The sequence below is a fragment of the Coturnix japonica genome, chromosome 12 (assembly GCF_054131305.1).
Source record: "Coturnix japonica strain WE chromosome 12, WE-NBRP24, whole genome shotgun sequence".
NCBI classification, from domain to species: Eukaryota; Metazoa; Chordata; class Aves; order Galliformes; family Phasianidae; genus Coturnix; species Coturnix japonica.
Window position 1 is genome coordinate 12,204,178 of NC_140674.1, and position 22,189 is coordinate 12,226,366.

Sequence of the window (22,189 nt, forward strand, 5' to 3'; positions counted from 1 at the left end):
ACAGAGCATACAAGTATTTATTGTAAGTCATAACACAAATACAAATTTACTTTAGAATAAACTCAGCATTTCTGATCAACCAGTGCTTTGAATGTAGTCCCACAACATTCATTTCACATTTAAGAGCCTGCTAAAGTTAACTGACGACTCCTAAAAATTACTTTAAAGGGAAAGCACCAAGTCCTCCCCACTATTTTACCTGTGTTAATCAGAAACACAACACCACTAACATGGTAACTCAGTTCCTCCAGTTAAAGGTGTACAGAAACTGAAGGCAAGTTGCACATTTCAAAGCCAAAAACTTAACTGTTGTGTTACCAGTGCCATGTTTTCCAGAAAGCCTTTTTACCAGCTGTGTTTGCTACTTGCAATACCACAGGCTGCTGAGCAAGTACTACTGAAGCATTTCTTTTGCAGTGCCCTTGATGAACAAAGTGATGAGTGCATCCCTGTAGCAGCAGAAGCATCCTTCTGTACTTCTCTATGAAACACAAATTAAACTTCAGAATGAATCAAGGTCAGCCTGTACAGGAGCTCCTCTTTTTCTCCCTGTCTGAAACTAACGTCTGAAGTGTCGGAACAACATAAGGATGCCCAATTAAACCCTTCCTGCAGTTGAGCACACTTTTCAGGCCTGGTGCTAACATCAATCTTATTTTTCAATGGATCTAATTAAGATTTCCTAACGCTTCCAAAACTGTGAAGTTTCTTCCACTTGGAAACGCAATTATTTTCTACTCTCATGCAAGGAGAAATCAGCACCATTGTTTGAATTGGTAACGTATCGGGCTGGTTCGAAAACCACACAGGGGTGAATGCCGTATTTAAATCTGCATTCTACACACACTGCACAGACAGATATAGCACACAAGATTAGATAAAGCATGGGACAAATTTACTCCTGGCAATATATTATCAAAGAAATTTGATATCATGAAAGAATTTCACTTTTTCACATTTGCTTTTTGAATTTGCAGGTGAAGGAGGACAGCATATGGGTACGGCTCAGATGTAGAATCACAAATATTGTATAAGAGAATCCCTCTCCTCTTTAAATAAAGAATAGAAGAAATATAAAGCAGCAATCAGAGAAGGGCACTAAACCAGTACATCTTAATTAGGGGAGAGAGAGAGAGAGAGAGAGAGAGAGAGAGAGGGAATTAGCTGGGCAAATTCAGGAGTTAGTCACTGCCGAACTGCTATATTTACACTGTCCTCCAAGGACTGCTTGCTGTATTGCTATTTATCATATCTAGAGGTACATGCAATTAAAGAGGAAAATCTGTCCTTTTACTTCAAGTTGCATCTTCGTGCAAACACAATCATCTTTTCCTTAATATTACACAACACTCCCCACGATGCTGTTTGCAAGCTATCTATTTACAAAGGTACCACAGCTCAGGGATACAATGATGCAGCTCATTTTACTCGTTACTTTGTCAACATGACTTTGAGAAATCACCACAGATTATTATTCCAAAAGTCTTCAGAGTTTCTCTGCAACTGTGATCGAATGCCTATAAAGATATCTCTGCTGGACTTACTATTCAGTTCAGCTTACATTACACGATCCTAAAGGCATACCCAAAAAAAAAACCACAAAAATTACAGAATAAGTTTAACATCAGTTACTGAAACTAGTTTTGAACTAGTTCAAGTAAAAGTACAGAAAGATCATACCAAAGTAACTCACAGAGCATAAGTGGGACAGCCAACCTGTTCTGTCAGTATCTAGCAATATGTTCGAAGATCCTTGAAAGTTATTTCACTGAGGTCAAAAATTGCACTGGAAACCAGAGAACAGATGTGAACCCACCCTGCGTGTAGCCAAGTTGCCTACCAGACTTTGGCATCTTTAGATACGATGACAAGATTAGGTCTCAAAAACCATAGCAGCGCTCTCTGGGAAGGGACGTGGGTGGAGAAGTTCTTTTCACAAGGAATTTTTACATTTTAGATTTTTCTTCCAACTTCTAACAGAGCTGATTAGCAAGTTTCAAAAATCTTTCTTGGAAATGGAAGCACCAGTTTCCATGGGGCTGCTGCCAACATTCTGGAGAAGGCTGCACTTTTGGCAGCTGACAAAGTCAGAAACCCAGCCTCAATCATTCCCGGGTCATCATTTCCATCAGGAGAATAAAAGCTACATAAACACAAAACACTTGTCAGGGGCTTGCAGCACTAAATGAATGTGTGAACTGGAATGTAAGCAGTTTAGAACCTGTAGCTATAGGCTGTAACTAACAAAGCAAATTAAAAGTGGTTGAGATCGTTTAGGCTAAGTTATGCCATAAGCACTAAAGTGATAAACTTTGTGATTATGGATATGAAGGTGTCACCATCATGTCCATACACAACACATGTAAAGCGCACAAAGCTTGTCAAGGGGAAAAAAATCACCAATATTGTGCTACCATGATCGCTTCATAAACTAAAAAAGACTGATGGCAAATCTGCACAACTGCCTTAAGTGGATCCAAACCTGAGCAACCACGCTACCCCACCACCAACAGACAGACCTCTCTGAACCAGCAGTTTGTGCAGTTTTACAGAGTACAACCAGACAGAGATGACCCATGTGAAATACTGTGCTTCTCTTGGAGGTTAAAGTTACTATCACTTTACTTAAGCCTCTTATTCTGGGTCTGCACGAACACAGAAGTAGGTTAAGGAAGTGCACTGGGGAGAAAGCAGGGATTGGAGAGAAATAACAGCGAATGACAGAAGTCTGGTCAAAGATTAACCAGAGTCACCATGTTAAGAAACTCCTTAAAAATTCTGTTGCTGCATTAAAATCCCTCTCTTGGCTTCTAAAAAAAATCAGCTCTGTTCAGCAACCTGTTACACTGAATATAATGGAGATGAAACTTGACTATTAGAAACAAATTTACTGTGGCTTTCCCAGTGAAGAAGTAGTGTTTCACTGCTTACAGCTAAGACTGAATTCTCAACTAGCATTTCACTTGATAGCAATATCAGTCAAAGCAGATCCTAAGACTCTTCTCTCCTAAGCTGTACCCATTCCTGGAGGGTACACTGCTTCTACAAGAGCACAGTGATCAGGGAACTACTTTAGATAAAATGCATTTAATCAGGCTCATTTTTCTGATTTGATTCAATTTGTGGCCCTGCAAACAGATAACAAAGCACATCTGGGAGACAGAAACTGTTTGAGGTGGATTTCTGAAGGGGCAAAGGCAGTAGCACCTCAGCCTAAGATTTTTAGCAAGTAAACCAGGGAGGTCCTGCAACATTTTAAATCAAATTTAAAGTCAGCACCAGCACTACTAACAAAGTCTTATGTGCTCTATTATTACATTCTGGCCTCTTCCATGAAGCTACTGCTGGCCCTTATCCAACTCAGAGATGAGTCACATTGGGGAACTCAAAAATCCATTTATTTATTTTTTTTTAAATTCAACCTTTCAACCCACATTTCCCACTTGAAATGTTACACCTTCTCAGTAAGTCACAACTGATACAGGAATAAGGCTGCACCTTGCCATAATTTCCCAGTGAAACTATGTCTTTTCATAATTATTTCATGCTCTTTTACTCCCACTTCCTTACTGCCTTCTTTATGTTTGATTTTGTATGAAAAAAATAATGAAGGATATTCAATTTATTCACTGTGATGCATTTGATCCCTTGTTTTCCGTGGAAATTATTCTGTAACACAATTCTATCAAACTTCTTAATACAAACTGAGAACATGACTAAGCCAAGCTGAAGAAAATCAGATGGCAACCTGTCAAAGCTTAAGCACGGATTTGAAGTCAAAAGCCTAACAAAGGGGAGAATATGCAGAGTTCTGTCACAAAAACACAAACTGAGTTAAGCCAGATGTTAAGACTTCACATGCTTTGACTTAAAAAGAATAACTATGTGTTTACTGAAGGGTTATAATCTCAGACTCAGGATAAAAAGCAAGTAATTGCACCACCTTTCGAAGTTCTCAGTGCTAATGCTACTTTTTCAGTTAATCAAACTGAATTAAGTTTTGTTTTTAATGTGCTGCAATCACAAGAACATCAAGTTCAGCAATGAGTGAGTGGACAAAAGTATAGAAGCACATTTTCTGAAAAGCAGGAAAACATTATGATAAAAAAAAAGATGATTACCTGACATATAGGGATCTCTTCTGGCTGGTTCGCAAAGATCCTGATCCTGAACTAATGCTACTGTTCATCATCTGCTCCCGTAAATCATGTATTTTAGCTTCAAAACGACTGTATTCTGTAAGAGAGGGAAGCACTGCTATTAATTTCCTCCGTACCTCTGGGGATTAAATTACTCACAAAAATGCTGAAAATTTCACAAAATAAGGACTTGTTAGAGGTTTGGGTTTTTTTAATGCAAGAAAAAGCTCCAAAATTCCAATGTTTTAATTAAGCTTTGTTTATTTTTGAAATTAAAAACCACATAAAGCCTCACATTCATCAACTGAAATAGAATTTGAAATAAAGCAAATGAACAAAAGTAAATATCTGTTACAGAGATTTCATCATTCAATCTACAGTTTACAGTGACCAACTCCTCCTCAATTAAAACATAACTTTATCAATCAGTTCCCAGTAACCAAAAGACAAAAATTTTACCCCATGACTAAAATTAAAGCTTAGAATATGTATCTGAAGTGCACGTATTTATAACCTTAATTATATCTATTTTTTAATGCTAAGATGTGAGTATTACAAGTTTCTGAAAAGCTGGAACTGAACAAATACTTCAGTATCGCTGGGCTTGAGTAAGATACAGAATTTAGCAAGACAAGGTGAAGAATACGCAAAACATTATCTGAATAAAACAGTGTTCACATGGGACTTCAAGAAAGGAAAAGAACCAGAATTCTGGCATGAATCTCAATCCAATTGTAAACAGCATTAACACACTCGAACTCCCTCTATATAATTATGTACAATGTTAATCCTAGAAAAACGGATTGTGTTCTTAAGCAGCACTGTGTACTAATAAAACTAAGATAAATACATTTGATTTTATCTACAAAGGCAGACAGTAAAATAGCAATCGTTTCCGGAGGACAAACACAACCTAAAGCAAGGTACTTACATGCTGCCAGTATAAAATATGAACTCAAAACAAGTTTTTCCTTCAGTTGAATAGTTCGGACTTCAGGATCAACAGATCCACTTCTAAAACCTTTCTAGTTAAGGGAAATGCTCTACAGCCACCACCTTCGCCAGCAGACCACGTGATGCAAGATTATAACTAGTCAACATTGGGAGAGCCAGGGTGTGCACAGCCAGCAGCTGCTGAGCTGGGTAATTTGTGCTCTTCTCCCTTGCTGCACCTCATTCCCTGTGGGCATCAAATTTACTCAAGACACGCAAGACTGATTAAAAGGGCTCTAAGATGCAAAAAAAAGCCTTGAGGAAATCTCTGAACTGCATTTCCTTCTACAGCCATCTTAAATACCACAGTTTATCCAATTATGTTCTGTAGGACTTTCTCCCTACACACTCATTAGGCAATAAGCACCAAAACATAAAGGTTAGCCAAGAGAGGAAGGAAAAAGAAAAATTAAGTTATCAAGGAATTTTCTGTGAACTGTTTTCTGGTATACCACTTCATTCATCCCAGTAACTATAAATTGAATATTCTAGCAATAGCAGCCATAATTAACACTGTGCAGATTGTGACTGTAAAAACAGCCTCTTAGATAATCCTGTTTCTTGTCCTTTAAACCCAAAAGCCAGTAGTTATTAAGATAGCATCTTGGTTTTTGAATCAGCAATGGTGTCTCTATACAAATAACGTCTGGATCAAATAATTTACCAGCACTAACCAAACTGATGATGCCTGACAAGAAAAACTGTTTCCACCCTACTGATGTTATTACTAATATCAAAAAAATTCAGCATGACAAGATAGCAACCTAAGAGGAATGTAAGAAAACAGGATTTTTTAGAAAGCATCATCCCTTAGGAGAAGGACGGAGACACAGAAAGAACAGCCTTCTCCTGCTGTGCCACTGTGCACCACATGGCGTAGGTATTTTCCTCATCTTTTCCCCTTCCTCATTGCTGCTTCTCTTATCTACTTAGACCGTAAGCCCTGAGACAGGAACCCACATTTCATGAGCACTAATCTAAACAAGATTTCAGGCAGCACCTGCATATCAGCATTTCATTTATATAAACATACAGGTTCATACTGAACTCAATTTTTAACAGCTGCTGTGTCTCCCCCTTTCAAAGGTGAAAACTATAATAATAATGACTTAAATGGAAAAGTCTCATTTTACAGTAACAACTGGGGAGCAAGCACTATGTTTATCAAAAGACAGGTATCAAAACATGGGAACAAATCTGAGACAAGCCAAACTTTTTCACATGTAGGGCAGGCCAAAACCTCATTTCCTTCTTCTCTTTTGCCTCTCTCCCCAGACAAGCCACTATTTCAGAACAGCTGAGAGCCATCTCCTGAGATAAGGGAGAATGCAGTGCTAGTCCTTATGAGAGGACTGAATGTTGCCTAGAATAAGGTTCTTTGAAGTCTTAACCACTCATCTGAATCTACTGCAAAGGGATGCATTTTGAACCTGCCAATTAATCAATTCAAATCAGTGCATCATTAAAAACAAAAGTTTTAAAACACATTGTTTACTGACTACTCTAATTAAAACAACAAATAATTTAATAATAATAACTTATTAATAAGAAAATAGTTACAATTAAATTCATACTCCCAGGACAGCTTGCATTGTAGAAAAGCACTTAATTCATTCTGCCTATAAAACAGAACATCTTCAGTGTCACCAGCGTTTGAGCAGTGAAACTCTCCTGGACTGCCACTCAGGGATAGGCAGAGTGATGGTGAATTGTCTATACCGGCTGTGGAAGGTTAAAAAAAAAAAAAAAAAGGCAGCTATGACAGTTACTTTGGTCTGGACCACACAACCTAGCAAAGAGAAATAAAAGAACAGAACACTACAACAAGGGATAGAAAATTCAGAAGGAAAAGCAATTCATGAAAGCATGGATGTATGCAATGGGAACAGATGGCAGCACAGCACCCAGACGCGGAGATTCCTACATATACTAAACCCACTAAGAGCTGAAAAAGTTCACTTTAATTAAAAAAAGTATGACTCTTGCATCCCTCTTACCATCTGTTTGTGGAAAACCTTCCTTTACTGAGCCCCTCTGGATCTGCCAAAGCAGTTTCTGCTGAGAGTTTTGTGCTGGTTTCTTTTTCCCCCTCCACTCTCAGGATACTCACAATTCTCCATCATTGTGCTGCCTACAGACACACTGAGAAGCAGAGCCTGGCAGTGAGTTCGGACAGCCACCATCACACCCACCTTGTACTGACCTTCCATGTGCTTCTAGTTCTCGACTGGTGAGGCAGGACTGGCACAGCACGCAGTGCAGTGAAGCTGCACTTATGAGCTCTAGTAATGAACCACCTCTATCTCCTGACTATCATCACTGATATTTGATAAATTCATAGGTACAATTTATGTTCTTGTTACAGACTGCAGTACAAATTTCAGGTGGTAGAGAAAGCTGTGGAACGTATGCTACTTACTATGACCACACAAAAATATGTGCCAAGATGTTATTTATGAAAATATACGAGCAAAAATACTTAAGGGCATCTGGGGACAGACAGCCCTTAGCTTCAGCTCCAGACTTTCTATATTAACGTGAACTGAGAGCAACCACAACACATTCCATGTGCTATCAGTGGCTTTCACACACTTGTGCCTCACCAGCCACTCCACAGACCCAGGCCATGCAATTTCAAAACAGACTTAAAAACTGCATTTGTATTTAGTTAATAACTGTTCCCATAGAACCTGCAAAATTCAGAATGAGACCACATCCAGTCACGGCCAATACTGAGGTGAATTTACCAACAAAATGCATTTACAACCTGTAAAAGGCCGGACACTTCTTAAAGAAAGACTAGCAATTTTATTTATTATGTTAAAGTACAGAAGTGAAGATTTAAAGGATTAAAACATGAGTAAGCTGCTTTACAGTGTTATCTATCAGGACTATTTATAGCAGAACCCTTCTTCTAAGCTTAATGGGACAGACTTTAAAGGTACTTTAATTGACTAATCTGGATTATTCACAAATCAGTAGAAAGAGGTACAAGCAAGCAGGAAAAAAAATGGATGACGAGAGATCACACACCTCCCAACATGGTAAAACACTGAACTTTTTCTAAAATATTTTAAAATAATTTTCATTTTTTGAAAGTAGAAAATGTTGAATTTTTAAACCATCAATGCTTTCAGCAATTCATGTACTCCACCGAAGTGTGACTGTAGCTCAGTCTCTTGTATGCAACAAGTACTGAAAGGTAAGTATAGCAAAAAAGCATTACTGCCAGTTTGCTGCCTTTACAAATGGGAGTTCTGTATTTACAAGACAAATGTTCAGGAAAACCCTTAGCTCGAGCACATGAAAATGCTACTATTTTCCAGCATTTAGTTATTCTGTTTTAAATGCCACAAGAAAACAGTGCATAAGTAGCGGTGTCACAGTGAGAAAAATTGGTTCAATCCTGGCCATTGAAAGGTAAGATTTGCAAAGCATTATTTCTTCTAATTTGCTTTAAAGACAAAGAAAAATGAAAACTATAAGGCTGTTGTACTTGGATCTTATTTTCAGTCAATGTATAAATTCCATCAAAGCAAAAAAATACAAGGAAAATGCTGGAAAAAGAAACAGTTAGGTGTCAGGAATTTGGATTACATCACTGAATCGCAAGTACATGGTGATGGTTCACCATGAACCACTTACATTTATTGTAATCAAACTGGATAGAATAAGCATGTATCAGCAACATACATAAACAGAGCAAGTTCTGAAGTGGTGTTTTGTTTTGGTTATTTTGTACGTGTTGTGGTTTGTTTTCTGTTTGTTTGGTTGGGTTTTTTTGGTGTCTGTTGTTTGTTTTTATTTCACAACACATGAAAATCATCCCTTGAGGACTTGGCCTCAACCTGATAATCTTACACTGATCCTCCCAATCACCTAAGAACATTGGGCTAATCTGATCACTAAACCATCTCACTATTCTTTCGGAGATGAAGCGGATATACAGAGATAGACTTGATCACGTGAAATATAAAGAAAAGAGAAGTGTGGATTTTAAATTCTAAATAACAGGCAGCTGATAGTTGATGTGGGGAAAAAAAAGCAAAACCCTGTTCTGCTAATTAAAACACCTCCTTTGTTTTAAACTTCAGGCAGATTGTTGTGAAACAAAGCACTGCTATCATTTCCTGTTGTAAAAGGCTTATCTGCATTTTGCCACTATTTTGAAGGAAGGGTCAAGTGACCAATGAAAGAATGCTGATATGCCAGCACATTTTGCCTGCTTTTGTCTTCCATGATCTCTAAGAGCACTCTTCAGTCATGCGCATGTAACTGAAATTAATAAAAGATATGGACTCGATGATCTCTAAGGTCCCTTCCAACCCGCACGAGACTATGATACTATGATGATATGGACTTCATCGACCAGTTTTGAGCTAGCAGAATATAAGAAAGAAAAAGTGTTTAACCCACAAAATGATTTCCTATCCAAATTCCACATTTTAAGTATTTTCATATTTTAAACATATTTCTTTGTCTGTTTTTCTTATTTTAAAATGTTTACATGCACTCAACCTATGATAGAGTCATGGCTGTATACTGGCAGTCGTTCCTTGTCAGAATGGCCAAATCTAACCTTCCAGAAATGTAAGCCTGTATTATTATGTTGTCCTAAAACCAAAAACAAATGTTTTGGATGACCTTTTAACTTCATTGGACATCATGGAAGTGAAGGTGTCCATGCGAAATGGAGGGAAGAGTAAAACATGTCCCTCCAGAGGCTGCTGTATGTCTCTGGACAGTCCTATACTCCCCCTTGCTGCTCCTCTCCTCACTACATTCCCTTCGCACACTGCTATGTAGTACGATGGTTTCAGTGACCAGCTCAGAATAGACACTCCAAGAGATACACAGAAATCTAAATGGCTCAGAGCTTCCATTCATTCTTTCACATTATTATCATATTTTTTCCTTACCTTCCTACATTTATGGAAAACCTGAAGAAGATACAAAAATAAATAAATAAACAAATAAAAAGAGAGGAGGCAGAGTGACACTGAGGTCTCTGTAGAACTAGAGAGCAACAGAAAAATATAATGGCACAGAAACCTCTACAAATGAGAATGGTTCATCAAATGCTTTTGTGCACTGGAGGAACATCATCTTCTTTAAAACCGCTTCGGGTAATGGTTCTTTGCTTTCAGTAGCACTCACTATAAAGCAAAATCCCATTTTATTCACAAATGATGTCCTAAAGGGAGACAGAAATGTGCAATGCCACAGGGAGGAAAACAAAAAGGAATTCAAATGGAAAATAAGAACAACATCCTGACTTACTCACCACCTCCACAGGGTAATTCCTATCTCCCAAGCTCCTTTTCTACCTTTCAGCAGCACTCAGCCCCAGCAGGTTAAAACCTAGTGCTCTCTCTGATATGCACGCAACGTGTGTGCGTGTGTACCACACAAGCATGCACAAGTAGAATCCAGTATGACTCAATGTCTCACAACAACTGATTTTCGGTGATTTTTAAGGTCAAGTGTAAAACGTATCAGAAGACAGAAGCCCTCTGGCTATGGTTGTGGCACAAGTGTATAGAAGTGGTGCATGATGTACAAGCCACTTTAGTGAACAAGAAAACACACATTTCCTCCTTGGCTTTCAGCTATTCCAAAGCACGGGTAAGTGACTGTAACATGATTGAAAATAGGAGGCAAATTTTGTAAGGCATCACTAAAATTACTGAATACTGCTCAGAAGTATTTCTAAGTATAGGATTACATTTGTTTTCACACTGTTTCATTGTTTCTGATTCTATAACCAGGGAACATTTTGGAGATTTAAAAAAAAAAGGAAAGTCAGTTACATAATTTGAGCCCAAATACAGTAACAGCAGCACCATTCAGCCATGTTAGCCTATCTAGGGAGCAGTAACTACTGCTCACTAAACTACACTGTCTAACTGGATTTGAAGAGACTGGAATATGGAAAATTCAATATCTTCCATGGCAGGAGTTTTCCAATGATTTTTATTTATTTACATTAAACAGCTTACTGAGGCTTTTATATGAGAGAACGGCCTACAAAGTTTTTGGTTTTGTTCTCCCCAGAAACCAGAGAATAAAGACAGTAGGAGAACTTCTGAAAAAGCAAATGTTGCAGGATGCTATAATATAAATTAGCATTTTCAGCCACAGCTATGAACATACAAACTGTCATATACAGTTACAGGGAGTGAAGTGAGCCGGTCCCAAGTGTCTTCCAAATGCTCCTATCATACTGAATTTATTTAACCAGTTATAATGAGCACTGATGGATGTCTAGAATCTCCTTGACCTGTCCTAGCTGTCAGCATCTTTTACTAAAATCCTACTAGAATCATAAATGTAAATAACACGCATATGCAATACAAGTAGTTCGAACTTCTTTAGGAAGACATTTGAGAAACACTGATGACAAACAATAATTTTATGCTCTATTATTTTATTTGCTCTATATTATGCTCTCTCATTTAAATACTTTTTAACCTGTTCTTGAACGGCAGAAACAAATAATGGAGACATAGTCTACCATTCCCAACTTAACTGAATGAAGGTAGGGGAAAACAAGACCATCAGCAGCTATAATCCAGGAAATTTTTAAGACAATCAAAATACATACATGTTTTTATTAAATATTCAATATTAGCGCGATCATATCTTCTACTTGGAAATCTGTACCTTAAACAAAATCCTTTCCTATAATAAAAAATAATCAGGAACCTTTAAGGAAATACTCTCTTTACTGATTCCTAAGCTATAAGCAGTGAATATCTTATCCAAATTACTTCCTACACCAGATCTGAAAGAAGCTGACAGATGGAGTTCCACTCAACCTCTTTTTACAAGAAGTAAGAAAAAGACAGAGATGACAAGAGTCAGACATAAGTAGCAAGAGCTCTCCGAGGTATGCTGGCTGTGAATCACTTCATACTTCATCTCCAAACTACAATGGATCTCGGTCTCCTACACACACTTCTCTTCTGCAGCACGCTTCAAAGGAATACCCTGACATGCTTCCAAAATTCCTACTCCAAACAGGGATTAAAGAGCTACTCCAGAGGGAAAAACTGGAATGTGGACAAAATATCTTAGAAGGAAAAAAAAAAAAAGTCAGATGCCTGTCTAAAACCTGGGATATTTCAAGAAATATCTCCCACAAACTACTTTTTCAAACAGGCCTTATAATTCTCTAAGAACCACGTTCTCAGTACAGCTCAGCTGCATGCAGGTTTGGTCCCTATGCTTCAGTAGTCATGAAGGAATAAGGGCAATTCTTAGTCTGAAGCCTACAAGTGACAGTTACTGAGAAATCTGTAACAGAGGCAAGAGTATGCTGCTCTAGGCAAACCTCTGTGCAATGAGTCAAAATCCCCTCGGTCAAGCACCTCAAAACATGCTTCAAGTAAATGAGTTATCTACTTGGACAAGCAGTAATGAAGAAAGCTGTTTTTTCCAGTGTAGAAAGAGAAGGAACCATCTAAAATGCTTAGTTCTTCCTCAGGAAAAGTGAGTTCCAACCTTTGGAGTACGAAGAGATCCTTTGCTTTTATAAGCATGAGTGCCAGAAAAAGAGGACTGAAAAACTGCTTCTTTTAGCTGAAGTCTGAACACATTTTTTGGCAAGGAAGAAATAAAATGGTTGTGTCTTGGAATATGTTCTACCAGAGAAACATTTGTTCTGCTACTAGCAACCACTTCTCAAAATATCTTTCTGGCAGAAAAAACAGTGACCAAGAATGCCCTCTTTGTATGAAATAAAAAAGTGGCCTGATCCTCAAAAGAACAACCCACAAGTAAATAAGAGCACAAGTCTTAACTCTTAAGATGAAAGATCATTGCATTTGGGGCTACTGGGTGTAACACAATTTGGCTCACCTATGAGAACGCTATAGAATTAAAAGAGGATGGGCCAAATGCATATCAACAGAAATACTTGATAATTCAGACACAAAACCTAAGCAAACACACCAGAACCAATGCTGATCTTTCTATTATTTCCAGTCCTGGAACAGTTTACAGACTCGACATGTGAACAGGATGCGCACACTCAAAAGACAACACACGCATTGACCATATGGGCTGGCTGCAGGGGACTGACTGCAAAGCAGACACAAACAAATAAGTTGGCCTTATTACCGACAAGAGATCCTGGATTGGTGAATATAAGATGCAATGTTGACACAGGTGGAGAGGAGGGAAATATGAAAGCTAACACTTCAAAGGCTTAGAGAGGACAAGATAAGAAGGGTAAGAGAAACATGACAGAAGAGCAGAAAAAGAGAATGGAGAGTGCTGCAATCCACTACCTAACAACTTCAGATGAATACAGCAGTTCTTAATGACCAGTAAAAACACTTACACTTACTCCTTGATAGGACTGCTAAGGAAAAAGTTTTAAGCAGATAACTAAGTGCAAACAAGGTTTAGTTGTGTGCCTTCCAAGTAAGCAAAACCACAGAACAAGCTGTTGACTACAGTTCCTAACAAGCCACCAAGAATGTCTTGTCATATGCATAACAGTAACACATGACCTTGCAGACTGCATGTAAATACATCATTTTAGATTACTGAATTGTTAAAATCTCAAATACACAAAGGCATTTGAAACTTGCTGTACAAGTGCAGGAGGACAATATTGCATTGTGATGGAACAATATTATTTTGCTTCTGCAGTCCACAAGGATGGTTAATCAGCACCCACTGCTGTCTAATCCAGATTAGAAGAAATTGCTAGATAAATGGAAATACCAGCTTAGCATGAAACAGAGGAATGAAAATTTGATGGTTTCTCTAGGTCATCTGAATCAACACAACAGAGTAGGAATTAGTTTTTTTATCCTCCTACTGATAAAGAAAATAAAACACCATATTAAAAGGTAAAGACAATAGTAGGATATAAGTAATGCTGTGGTATTTCCACTCGGTTGTGGATTTACTGGCTTAACTTTCACATCCTGACAGTGTTAACATTTGGAAAAGAAATCAAAATTCTGAACACAGTCTGAGCAAGTAACATACCAAGCTTTGGCACCAACACTTACTTGCAATTATGCTAACAGGTTATGTGTCAACATCTATTACATCATTTGTTTCTGTTACACTCAAAAGGGCTAAATGTGGGGATGGCATGGGAAGACATTTTTGATTATCTGATTTTTAAATTATAGAAGTGAAACTCAAATGTGTATGGAAACTATCTTACCTTCTGGACGGTACTGAGCCACAATAGTTACTGCTTGGCCTGCGTTCTTCAAAGCTGTTGCTGCTTGTTCATGGGTTGCTGCCTTCAGATCGACTCCATTTACCTACAAATTATACAAAAAATCCTTTTTATCAAAATAAATGGTTGTGTTTATTATTATCATCACAAATACAGACTCATGAATAAAAAAAAGAGTTAACTGGATAGAAACAAGTTTCCATGTCTTGTGAGATTTCCCTGTTTCCAACATTATGAGCTAGTTAATATAAATGAAAATTAGTGATCTTTACTGAAATCAAAAGGCAGTGAACCCTCTCTTGCATATAACCATCTGTTAAGAGACAAATAATCACAGTATATCACTTCATGAATTTATTATCACTAAGTCAATTTTCTTGTTAAAGATCCTTTCAGTCATTTCAGGAAGAAACATGGACATGGCTTAGTGAGAGCTATTGGTAATAAGTGAACAGTTGGACTGGATGATCATTTAGATCTTTTCCAACCTCGGTGATTCTATGATTCTGAACACAAGATCTTTACGGCCTCTAGTATTAAGACAGGAAAAGTCCTCAGACAGGTTTGAGATGGGTACAATTAAAACTAATGGGAAGTTCTGCAGTTAATCCAGGAAGCGAGCCACTAAATGTCTCCATCTCATTAGAAAGCTTGTTTATGAAGATTGCATTCTTTCCATTCAGACACACAGTTAAAATAACTTAAAGTCTTACAACTTTTTAACTCTGAATAACATCTGAGATAGAACAGTGCCATTTTCAGTGAGGTAGAGATGAGAAACTAAGGCAGCCTAACATCCGCAAAGGTACTTCAGAAATATACTGGTAACTGTTCCATCGCCTCAAATTCAGCTCAATTAATAATATTCTTTACATTTAAATTGTATTATCTGGCATTAGTACCAAAAGTAGGGGAAAAAATTTTGTTGCTGGTGTTTAAATAAAAGAAGCAAGGACTCCTACAGAAATTATACGATCGCCTTTCCTAAGTTCTCCACTGAGGTCAGCTGGTCCTCCTGCAAGGATGAAAGAGATGAAAATTCCTTCTCCATCTTCTCCTCCAACAATGTTGAAACCAAGACCCGTTGAGCCTCGATGCAGGACAACCTTTCTAGGCTCCCTGGATGAAAGGAAGGAATGCCAAAGCTTAGTCACAAGTCATGAATAAAATTAAAATAAATAATTAGAAGTTGTCTGAGTTTTAAAAACTATTGAAAATTTACATACCAAAAATTATACGTTTAACAAGCAAGATTTTCAAATATTTTCTATTATTTGTATACCCTCTATTTTGCTTATAGATGCAAAAAGATCTCCCTGTTGTTAGGTGAACTGAACTATCCATTTGTATGTAGGTATTCTAAATCCCTGTTATGCTGTTTATTCAGCACTACATGACAATATTTAATACTTTCCTTATCATTCAAGAGCCTGGAACAATCTAACGGTAATAAAAACACTATTTTCTGAAACGTATCAATTAAATTCTAATGGAGAAGTTAATAACAAAACGTATGTCCTTGCTGCTCTAATTCCATTCTAGCTGGACGAGAAAAATATAGCAAAGAGAAACTGTAGCATTCTCATGTGTATTTGCAATTTCTTTGCTGAAATTGTAACTGAAAAAGTTAAATCCAAAGCAAGTTATTTCATTCTTGGCTTCCTGGCTCAGATCAGGAAATAAAAGGAGAAATGCTGATGAAGGTAAAAGAGTTAATTCAATAGGCACAGCCAGTCAACACCTAGTGCAGAAACCAGCCCTCCAAAAATCTGCTGTTTTAACCAGTAGATTAAAAGCATAGATGATTTCAGACCCAGGAAACTTCTAATAATAAAACAGAAACTGTGCACTACAGTTAAGAATCACTAGAGAGCACTAAAGAACAATTAACGGACATTCTTAAATATTTGGAGACATAAATTATTAGTTTATAGGACAAATGAAGATGCTGCATTTTTCTAAAACAAAAAATACAATCTAGTCTGGCTTTTTACACTTCTCCATTTCTGCACCAGCTTTTAGATCAACTCAGCATCAAATTCCTAAATTCTACCCTCTATCTGATGTCAGATTCATCTTTTCTAAGTGCTATTTTATTACAAACATATGACACTGTGGAAACCTACGTATATTGCACCAGATCACAATAACACATCAAGAGATAAGCTGCAGTTAGAGAACATAAGTACGTGACATGTGTTTACATATTATTCAACTTATCTAAGCCTCTTTCTGGGATGAAAGCAGTGGGAGGGAAGGTAATTTCAAGAACACATAAAGCCCTCCTTGAATAGCCCTTACATTTCAAAGGAAGCCTAAAAATCTCAGTAATTTGGAAAAAAATTGGAAAAAAACTGTACACTTACAACTTCAGTAATACAATCAGAAGGACAGAATCAATGTGACATACATGCCTACATAACCATAAGCTATAAAACACATATCTGAGGCCCTCCCAGTTTTTAATACACAAAAACTCATTCTACAACTTAACCATCTCACGTTTCAATCTGGGCAGATGCCATCTAAGAAACTGAATGACATTACCCATATTAGACAATAGTGTGGCACAGACTTCAGCAACAACATACTGAAAATGCAGTGTAATGTTCCCAATTTGCAGGAGAGAAAAGATGAGCTTTACTGATAAACAAAAAGACTGCTTTAATCTTCTATGGAATTGGTGAAGTAATGAGCGGTTGTTAGTGGGAAGGGTTAAGAGCTCTCTAGCCATTCTGGATTTACTAATCCATCAAAATAAAATAAACACTTGTCTGAAAAAGATACATTGCTGGCCTTAGGATAATGAATAATCTCTGGTCTGTTAATTCTACCATCCTAAAAAGTTCAGTCAGCTCACAATGCACTTTGGCAGGGCATTCTGATTTTAGTGCTACTTCAAGAATGATACATATACATCCTGTTTATTTTTAAAATATATATCCAATTTGCTCCTTAAAACAGTATTTAAGTTGTAAGAAAGAGATGCACTTATGCTTTGAAATATCTTTATGAGCATTTTTCCCACACATGTTCTGAGCTACCGCGGTTAACTAACGTAGCTTTTCTTCTTCATTACCTGGTAATCTCATCATCTCCAAGCATTCCCTTTGGAATTGGTGAATATCGCCCTGGAGATGCTGGGGGAAGGGACTGTCCTAAGTAGGCAGATGGAGTGATATGGTTGTCCACTGGTTGAGAATAAGCTTCAAAGAAGAAGAAAAATAAAAATAAGCATTAAGACAAGAATGAGAAAGCTGTTGGAACAGAAACAAAATATTGTGTGGAGTATCTCCTAAAAAAAAAATGTATGACTTAATATGTTACTTATTCCAAACTGGCAAGCAGCCTGCTTTTTTCTTCTAGAGATTTGACGTGGAGTATCCCAGCCCAGATACTCACTCTAGGCTATTCTTACTATTAGGTTTCTATTCTTATCAGATCTGAACAAGAAGGGATGTTACATGTCTTGAACAACGAACACAGTCATCTTGAAATGAAAGCATAGGTGTTTGTAGAGATGGTCAGCCAACAGCTCACGTTAAGAAACAAAGTAAGTCAGGATTATTCTACCTCCTGTTCTTTAAGCTAAGAGGCATCAATTCACTGAGACAGATAAACAAGCTTGTGCAAAAAAAAAAAAAAAACCAAAACAAAACAAAAAAAACAACTGTATTGCAAGGATCAGCTGCATTGATTAAATGAAGCATTATAATGATTTAGTTTAACTTCTTGTACATTAGGCCACAAATCCTGAGCAGTCCTCTGCATGACAGGTCTAAGTTTTGCCTGAGCCACAACACTAGAAAAATTTAGCAGCTTAATCCATCTTACAGCTGATGGAAAATATACTGTAATTTTGAGAAACTTTTCACAATACGACTCAGGTTATACACAAGCTTCTTCACAGAATTTCTGTAGGAGAGATTTGGTAAATATACAGCTTTCAAACCACTCAATCCATGCTGGGTTGATTCTGCATAGTTAATTCCATATATGGACATTCTATCACCCTGACCAGCGCTCTGGTAAGTGAGGTTCTCAGACAGGGAGCCGTATAGTACCTTAGTGCCTGCATAGAATCTGATATCAGATTGCTTTGTATTCTTTTCTCCGTCACAGCAGCAGAGTTTTCAGTTTTCTAGACTGAGTTTCAGCAAGCATTAAAATGCACTATTAAATGCCTAGTTAATTTGTTAGCTAGTTCTTTTACAAGTAATTGTGTTATACCACTATACCATTTTAAAAGCTAGCATTCTTAGTGCTGCGCTATGGAAGCTAATCTAACAGGCATGGAAGGCTCTCTATGGAATTCCAGAGGAAATGAAACAGAGCCTGTACCTTTTCACAAACTGGATAGCTGGATATCATACCTGAACAACATCCACAAGCAACAAGACAGAAAATAAAATGGAATATCTGCTAACTGCTCAACACTAATCACAAGTGCGATCTACAAAATGGAAATAAAATTAAAACTACACTGCAATTCATTGTCATTACATATTCTTTACTTCCCATATTTATGCTATTTAAGCAATCATAAAGCATCTACATTTCCAGTGAGGAAGCTGATTACTCTCTACCTTGCAGTACTTTATTTCTCAAAGCACAGTGAAAATACTGCACCAATGCACACAGGTGCATATGTGCACAGAGACAAGGTAATTAATTTAACATTTACTAGAAGTCAAAAGTGCATCATTAATAATGGCTTCAAAGGAGGCTTCTACATGAAATAAATAATCTATGAGCTCAAGAAAAGACTAGACATTTTCCTGTCTCCATGACATTCTACAACATGTGCACTGCAGTTAAATTTGATGGTTTTGAATAGTAGGTTCTAGACCTATTCAGTAATATTCTGTAGTAATAATCATTTATACAAATAAGTTACCCAACATTTCTTCCAGGATCCTCATCAACATTTATATTCAGATTACTGAGGTAATTCACAGTCCCTAATGACACGACTTATTTCAGAAGGCTATTAGTTATGACTATGGAACTCACAAATCAGTTTAGCTGTCAATGTTTCTAGCCAAATAGCTGGCATCAGTGAATGTGATCCCAAAATTGATTGCCATGAGTAATATACTTCATGTTCTGCAGACAGTATAGGTACCATATCAATAGGTACTGAGCACTGTGCTACCCTATGTCTCTGATAAAGTATTATTTAAAAACAACAACAACAATGCCATAAGCAAAACCAAAGGTGGATCTGGGCAGCAAACAGCACAGGCATATATTTGGGCAGTAAGGATTCATGACTTTATGCTATGATGCAATTAACTTCAATGAACTGAGTCACCAGCTCATCTACCAGTTGGGAGAAATTTATTCTCTGCATATGAAGAGAGCCTGGAGCATGCCCTTCTGCCTTATGCATGCTGCTCGAATTAATACTCCTTTAAAAGTACTTATTGATACAGACAGTAGGAATATAAAAACAAAATTATCACCCCAAGGAGATTACTAATTTCCAGTCATTGAGCCTTATACCAAGTTAGTTTTTCACTGTTGTGGAGGTAGGGGCATTTTATTATTATTATTATTATTATTTTATTTTTTTATTTTTAATTTTATTTTATTATTATTATTATTATTTTTAATTTAAATAATCTGGGATGCTGAGCAATTAGTAAATGACATTTGCTAATATCAGGGTATCACTGCGTTATCAGGAGCTGGCAACTTTATCAGGAACCAGGTCCTTCTCTACCTTCCTCTCTCTGCCTCTGTCCCCCAAAATAGATTAATAATAGTAAACACCCCAATGATCAAAGGAACAGGAGTAATAGGGAAGTTACTTTTACATTTGTCACATCACTATCCACAAAAATGCAATCAAATCACTGCGATACTACCAGGAACACTACAGATCAGGTCCTGTCTGTTCCAGAAAATCTAAATTCCATATGAGAAGACAAAAATTACAATGGAGAAAAAAAAAATCTCTTTCCCACAGAAACAGTGGGGAAGGCTGAATCACCAGATAAAATAGATCCCATAAGGGAAAATGGCTGCTCCTTCATCATTGACAATAACACAAAACAGAGGATGAAAAAAATAAGGCTGAAATTTAGTTTTGTATCAGTGAATGGAGCCTTCTAGAACATCATTTTAATAAGACAGTCAAGACACAAAAGTTATCTCCACGTTGCAATTCAACAGGCTTACGAATAGATTTACAGCTACAGTAGCCATCACCAACCAGGTGATATAAGGTTTATAAGGCACTTCTATCCTTCGTTTATTGCATTTTTGTTACTGCTCATTACATACTGGTTTAGATTACATCACTGCTTTATTCCAAGTGTTCCTTTTTTCATATGAGGTACTATCTGAACATATCAGTGCTAAGTATCTGGTATCTATTAACTGCATCTAACAGTGAAATAAACAAAGAAAAACCCTAAAACAGGTTAAAAAAACAAACAAAAAAAAAACAACAACATGCTGCTTTTCCCCCCAGAACCAACTTATGGGAAGAGATGAGTACAAGTGGTTCTCAAGAAGAGTCCACATATTTTTATTACTGGATAAATTCAATAAATAGATGGCAAATAACATATTTGAAAATTCTTTCTACCCATTAATAAGGAAAGATTTCCTCACTCCTACTTTAGAATGTTTGGTTATGGGGAAAAAAATGAGTCTTTGAGTGAGTGAAATAGCAGCTGAACAAAAGGTCAGTCTGGGTTAATAGAAAAAAAATCTTGTTTTCCAATATAACAGGAAAAAGTATTCACAATATTTAATACAATTTATATGATTTATTACAGGCTACTTAAGAGTAAATCCTTTTGATATTTTAAGTGTTTCACAGTAGCACTAGAATTTGCATCAGCAAACAGCAGTATCTTTGAAGTGAGCTGCTTCTGCAGTTGCTACCATAGTTTTAATCAAATTTACATAACAGAGAGGTTTCATTTTAAAAAGCTTTACACTTAAAGTACTAAAATGAAGTATATTAAAGCCTTAAAGAGAAAAAGACACCATGAAGAAAAGCTGAACTTACAGTTTGTGATGTCAGGAGGGGCGTAACTATCATTAATGAACATGCTGGTGGGTTTTGCAACTTTCAGATAAACAAAGTCAGAAGTGTTTTTTAAGGCAGTCACTGCTTCTTCATGAGTAACTTCTTCTAAGCAAACACTATTCACCTAAATATAAAAAAGAAACAAATTCCAATGCAAAAAAAATGCAGGTTTTCATATGACACTGAAGTCTCTTAAAGCAATCCTAGCATTGGGAGTCCTTATTATGATTCATATACCAAAGACACAAGTGGCCCAACTATGTAAAAGATTCTGTGAAAAAGATTCTATGTAAAAGTGCTGTGAAATATTATAAAATATGGAATATTTTTAAATTATATAAAATGCCTTATAGTATGAAATATTATTAAAACAGAAATAATACAAAAAGCTCTGGATATTATAGTAAACTGTACTGACAGTAACAGTTTGATTTTGGAAAACAAACAAGGCAAATATGACATCACAAATTTCGTAAGCATACACAAAGCTGCCTCCCTTTTTCTTCACTTCTTGTTTTTAATTCATCCTCTCTCCTAGTTGGAGAGCAATCCAAATCAGAGCTAAGTTCATACTACTAACTATCACAGTGATCAATACTCAAGTTATGTTATGCTACCTCAGACAGCAAACTCTTAGATTTATGTTTTATCACTGGTACACAGATATGCACTTCCTATGATGCAGATTTAAAATCTTTTTAATATTTAGTTCTTCAAAGTTCTCCCCTAAAATATAGCTTAATCACAAACTGAGTCGTGTCCTTCCTGAGTCTAAAAGTAAATAGACATAAAAAAAACACTGCTGCT

General features: G+C 36.8%; 1 protein-coding gene across 50 annotated transcripts in view; it reads right to left on the minus strand.

The window, feature by feature from the left end:
• The window catches only part of DLG1 (discs large MAGUK scaffold protein 1), a 122,912-nt gene that overhangs the window by 19,394 nt on the left and 81,329 nt on the right, over positions 1 to 22,189 (minus strand). For all 50 annotated transcript variants that reach the window (XR_014933558.1, XR_014933555.1, XR_014933560.1 and 47 more), the window contains 5 exons: positions 21,362 to 21,506; positions 17,417 to 17,543; positions 15,300 to 15,456; positions 14,320 to 14,422; positions 4,122 to 4,236 (listed from right to left, as the gene is read on the minus strand). Coding sequence is in view for 44 of the 50 variants with exons in the window: in XM_015871633.3 (XP_015727119.2) it covers positions 4,122 to 4,236; positions 14,320 to 14,422; positions 15,300 to 15,456; positions 17,417 to 17,543; positions 21,362 to 21,506 (647 nt within the window). In the remaining 6 variants the exon portion in view is untranslated. The remainder of the gene's footprint in view (positions 1 to 4,121; positions 4,237 to 14,319; positions 14,423 to 15,299; positions 15,457 to 17,416; positions 17,544 to 21,361; positions 21,507 to 22,189) is intronic.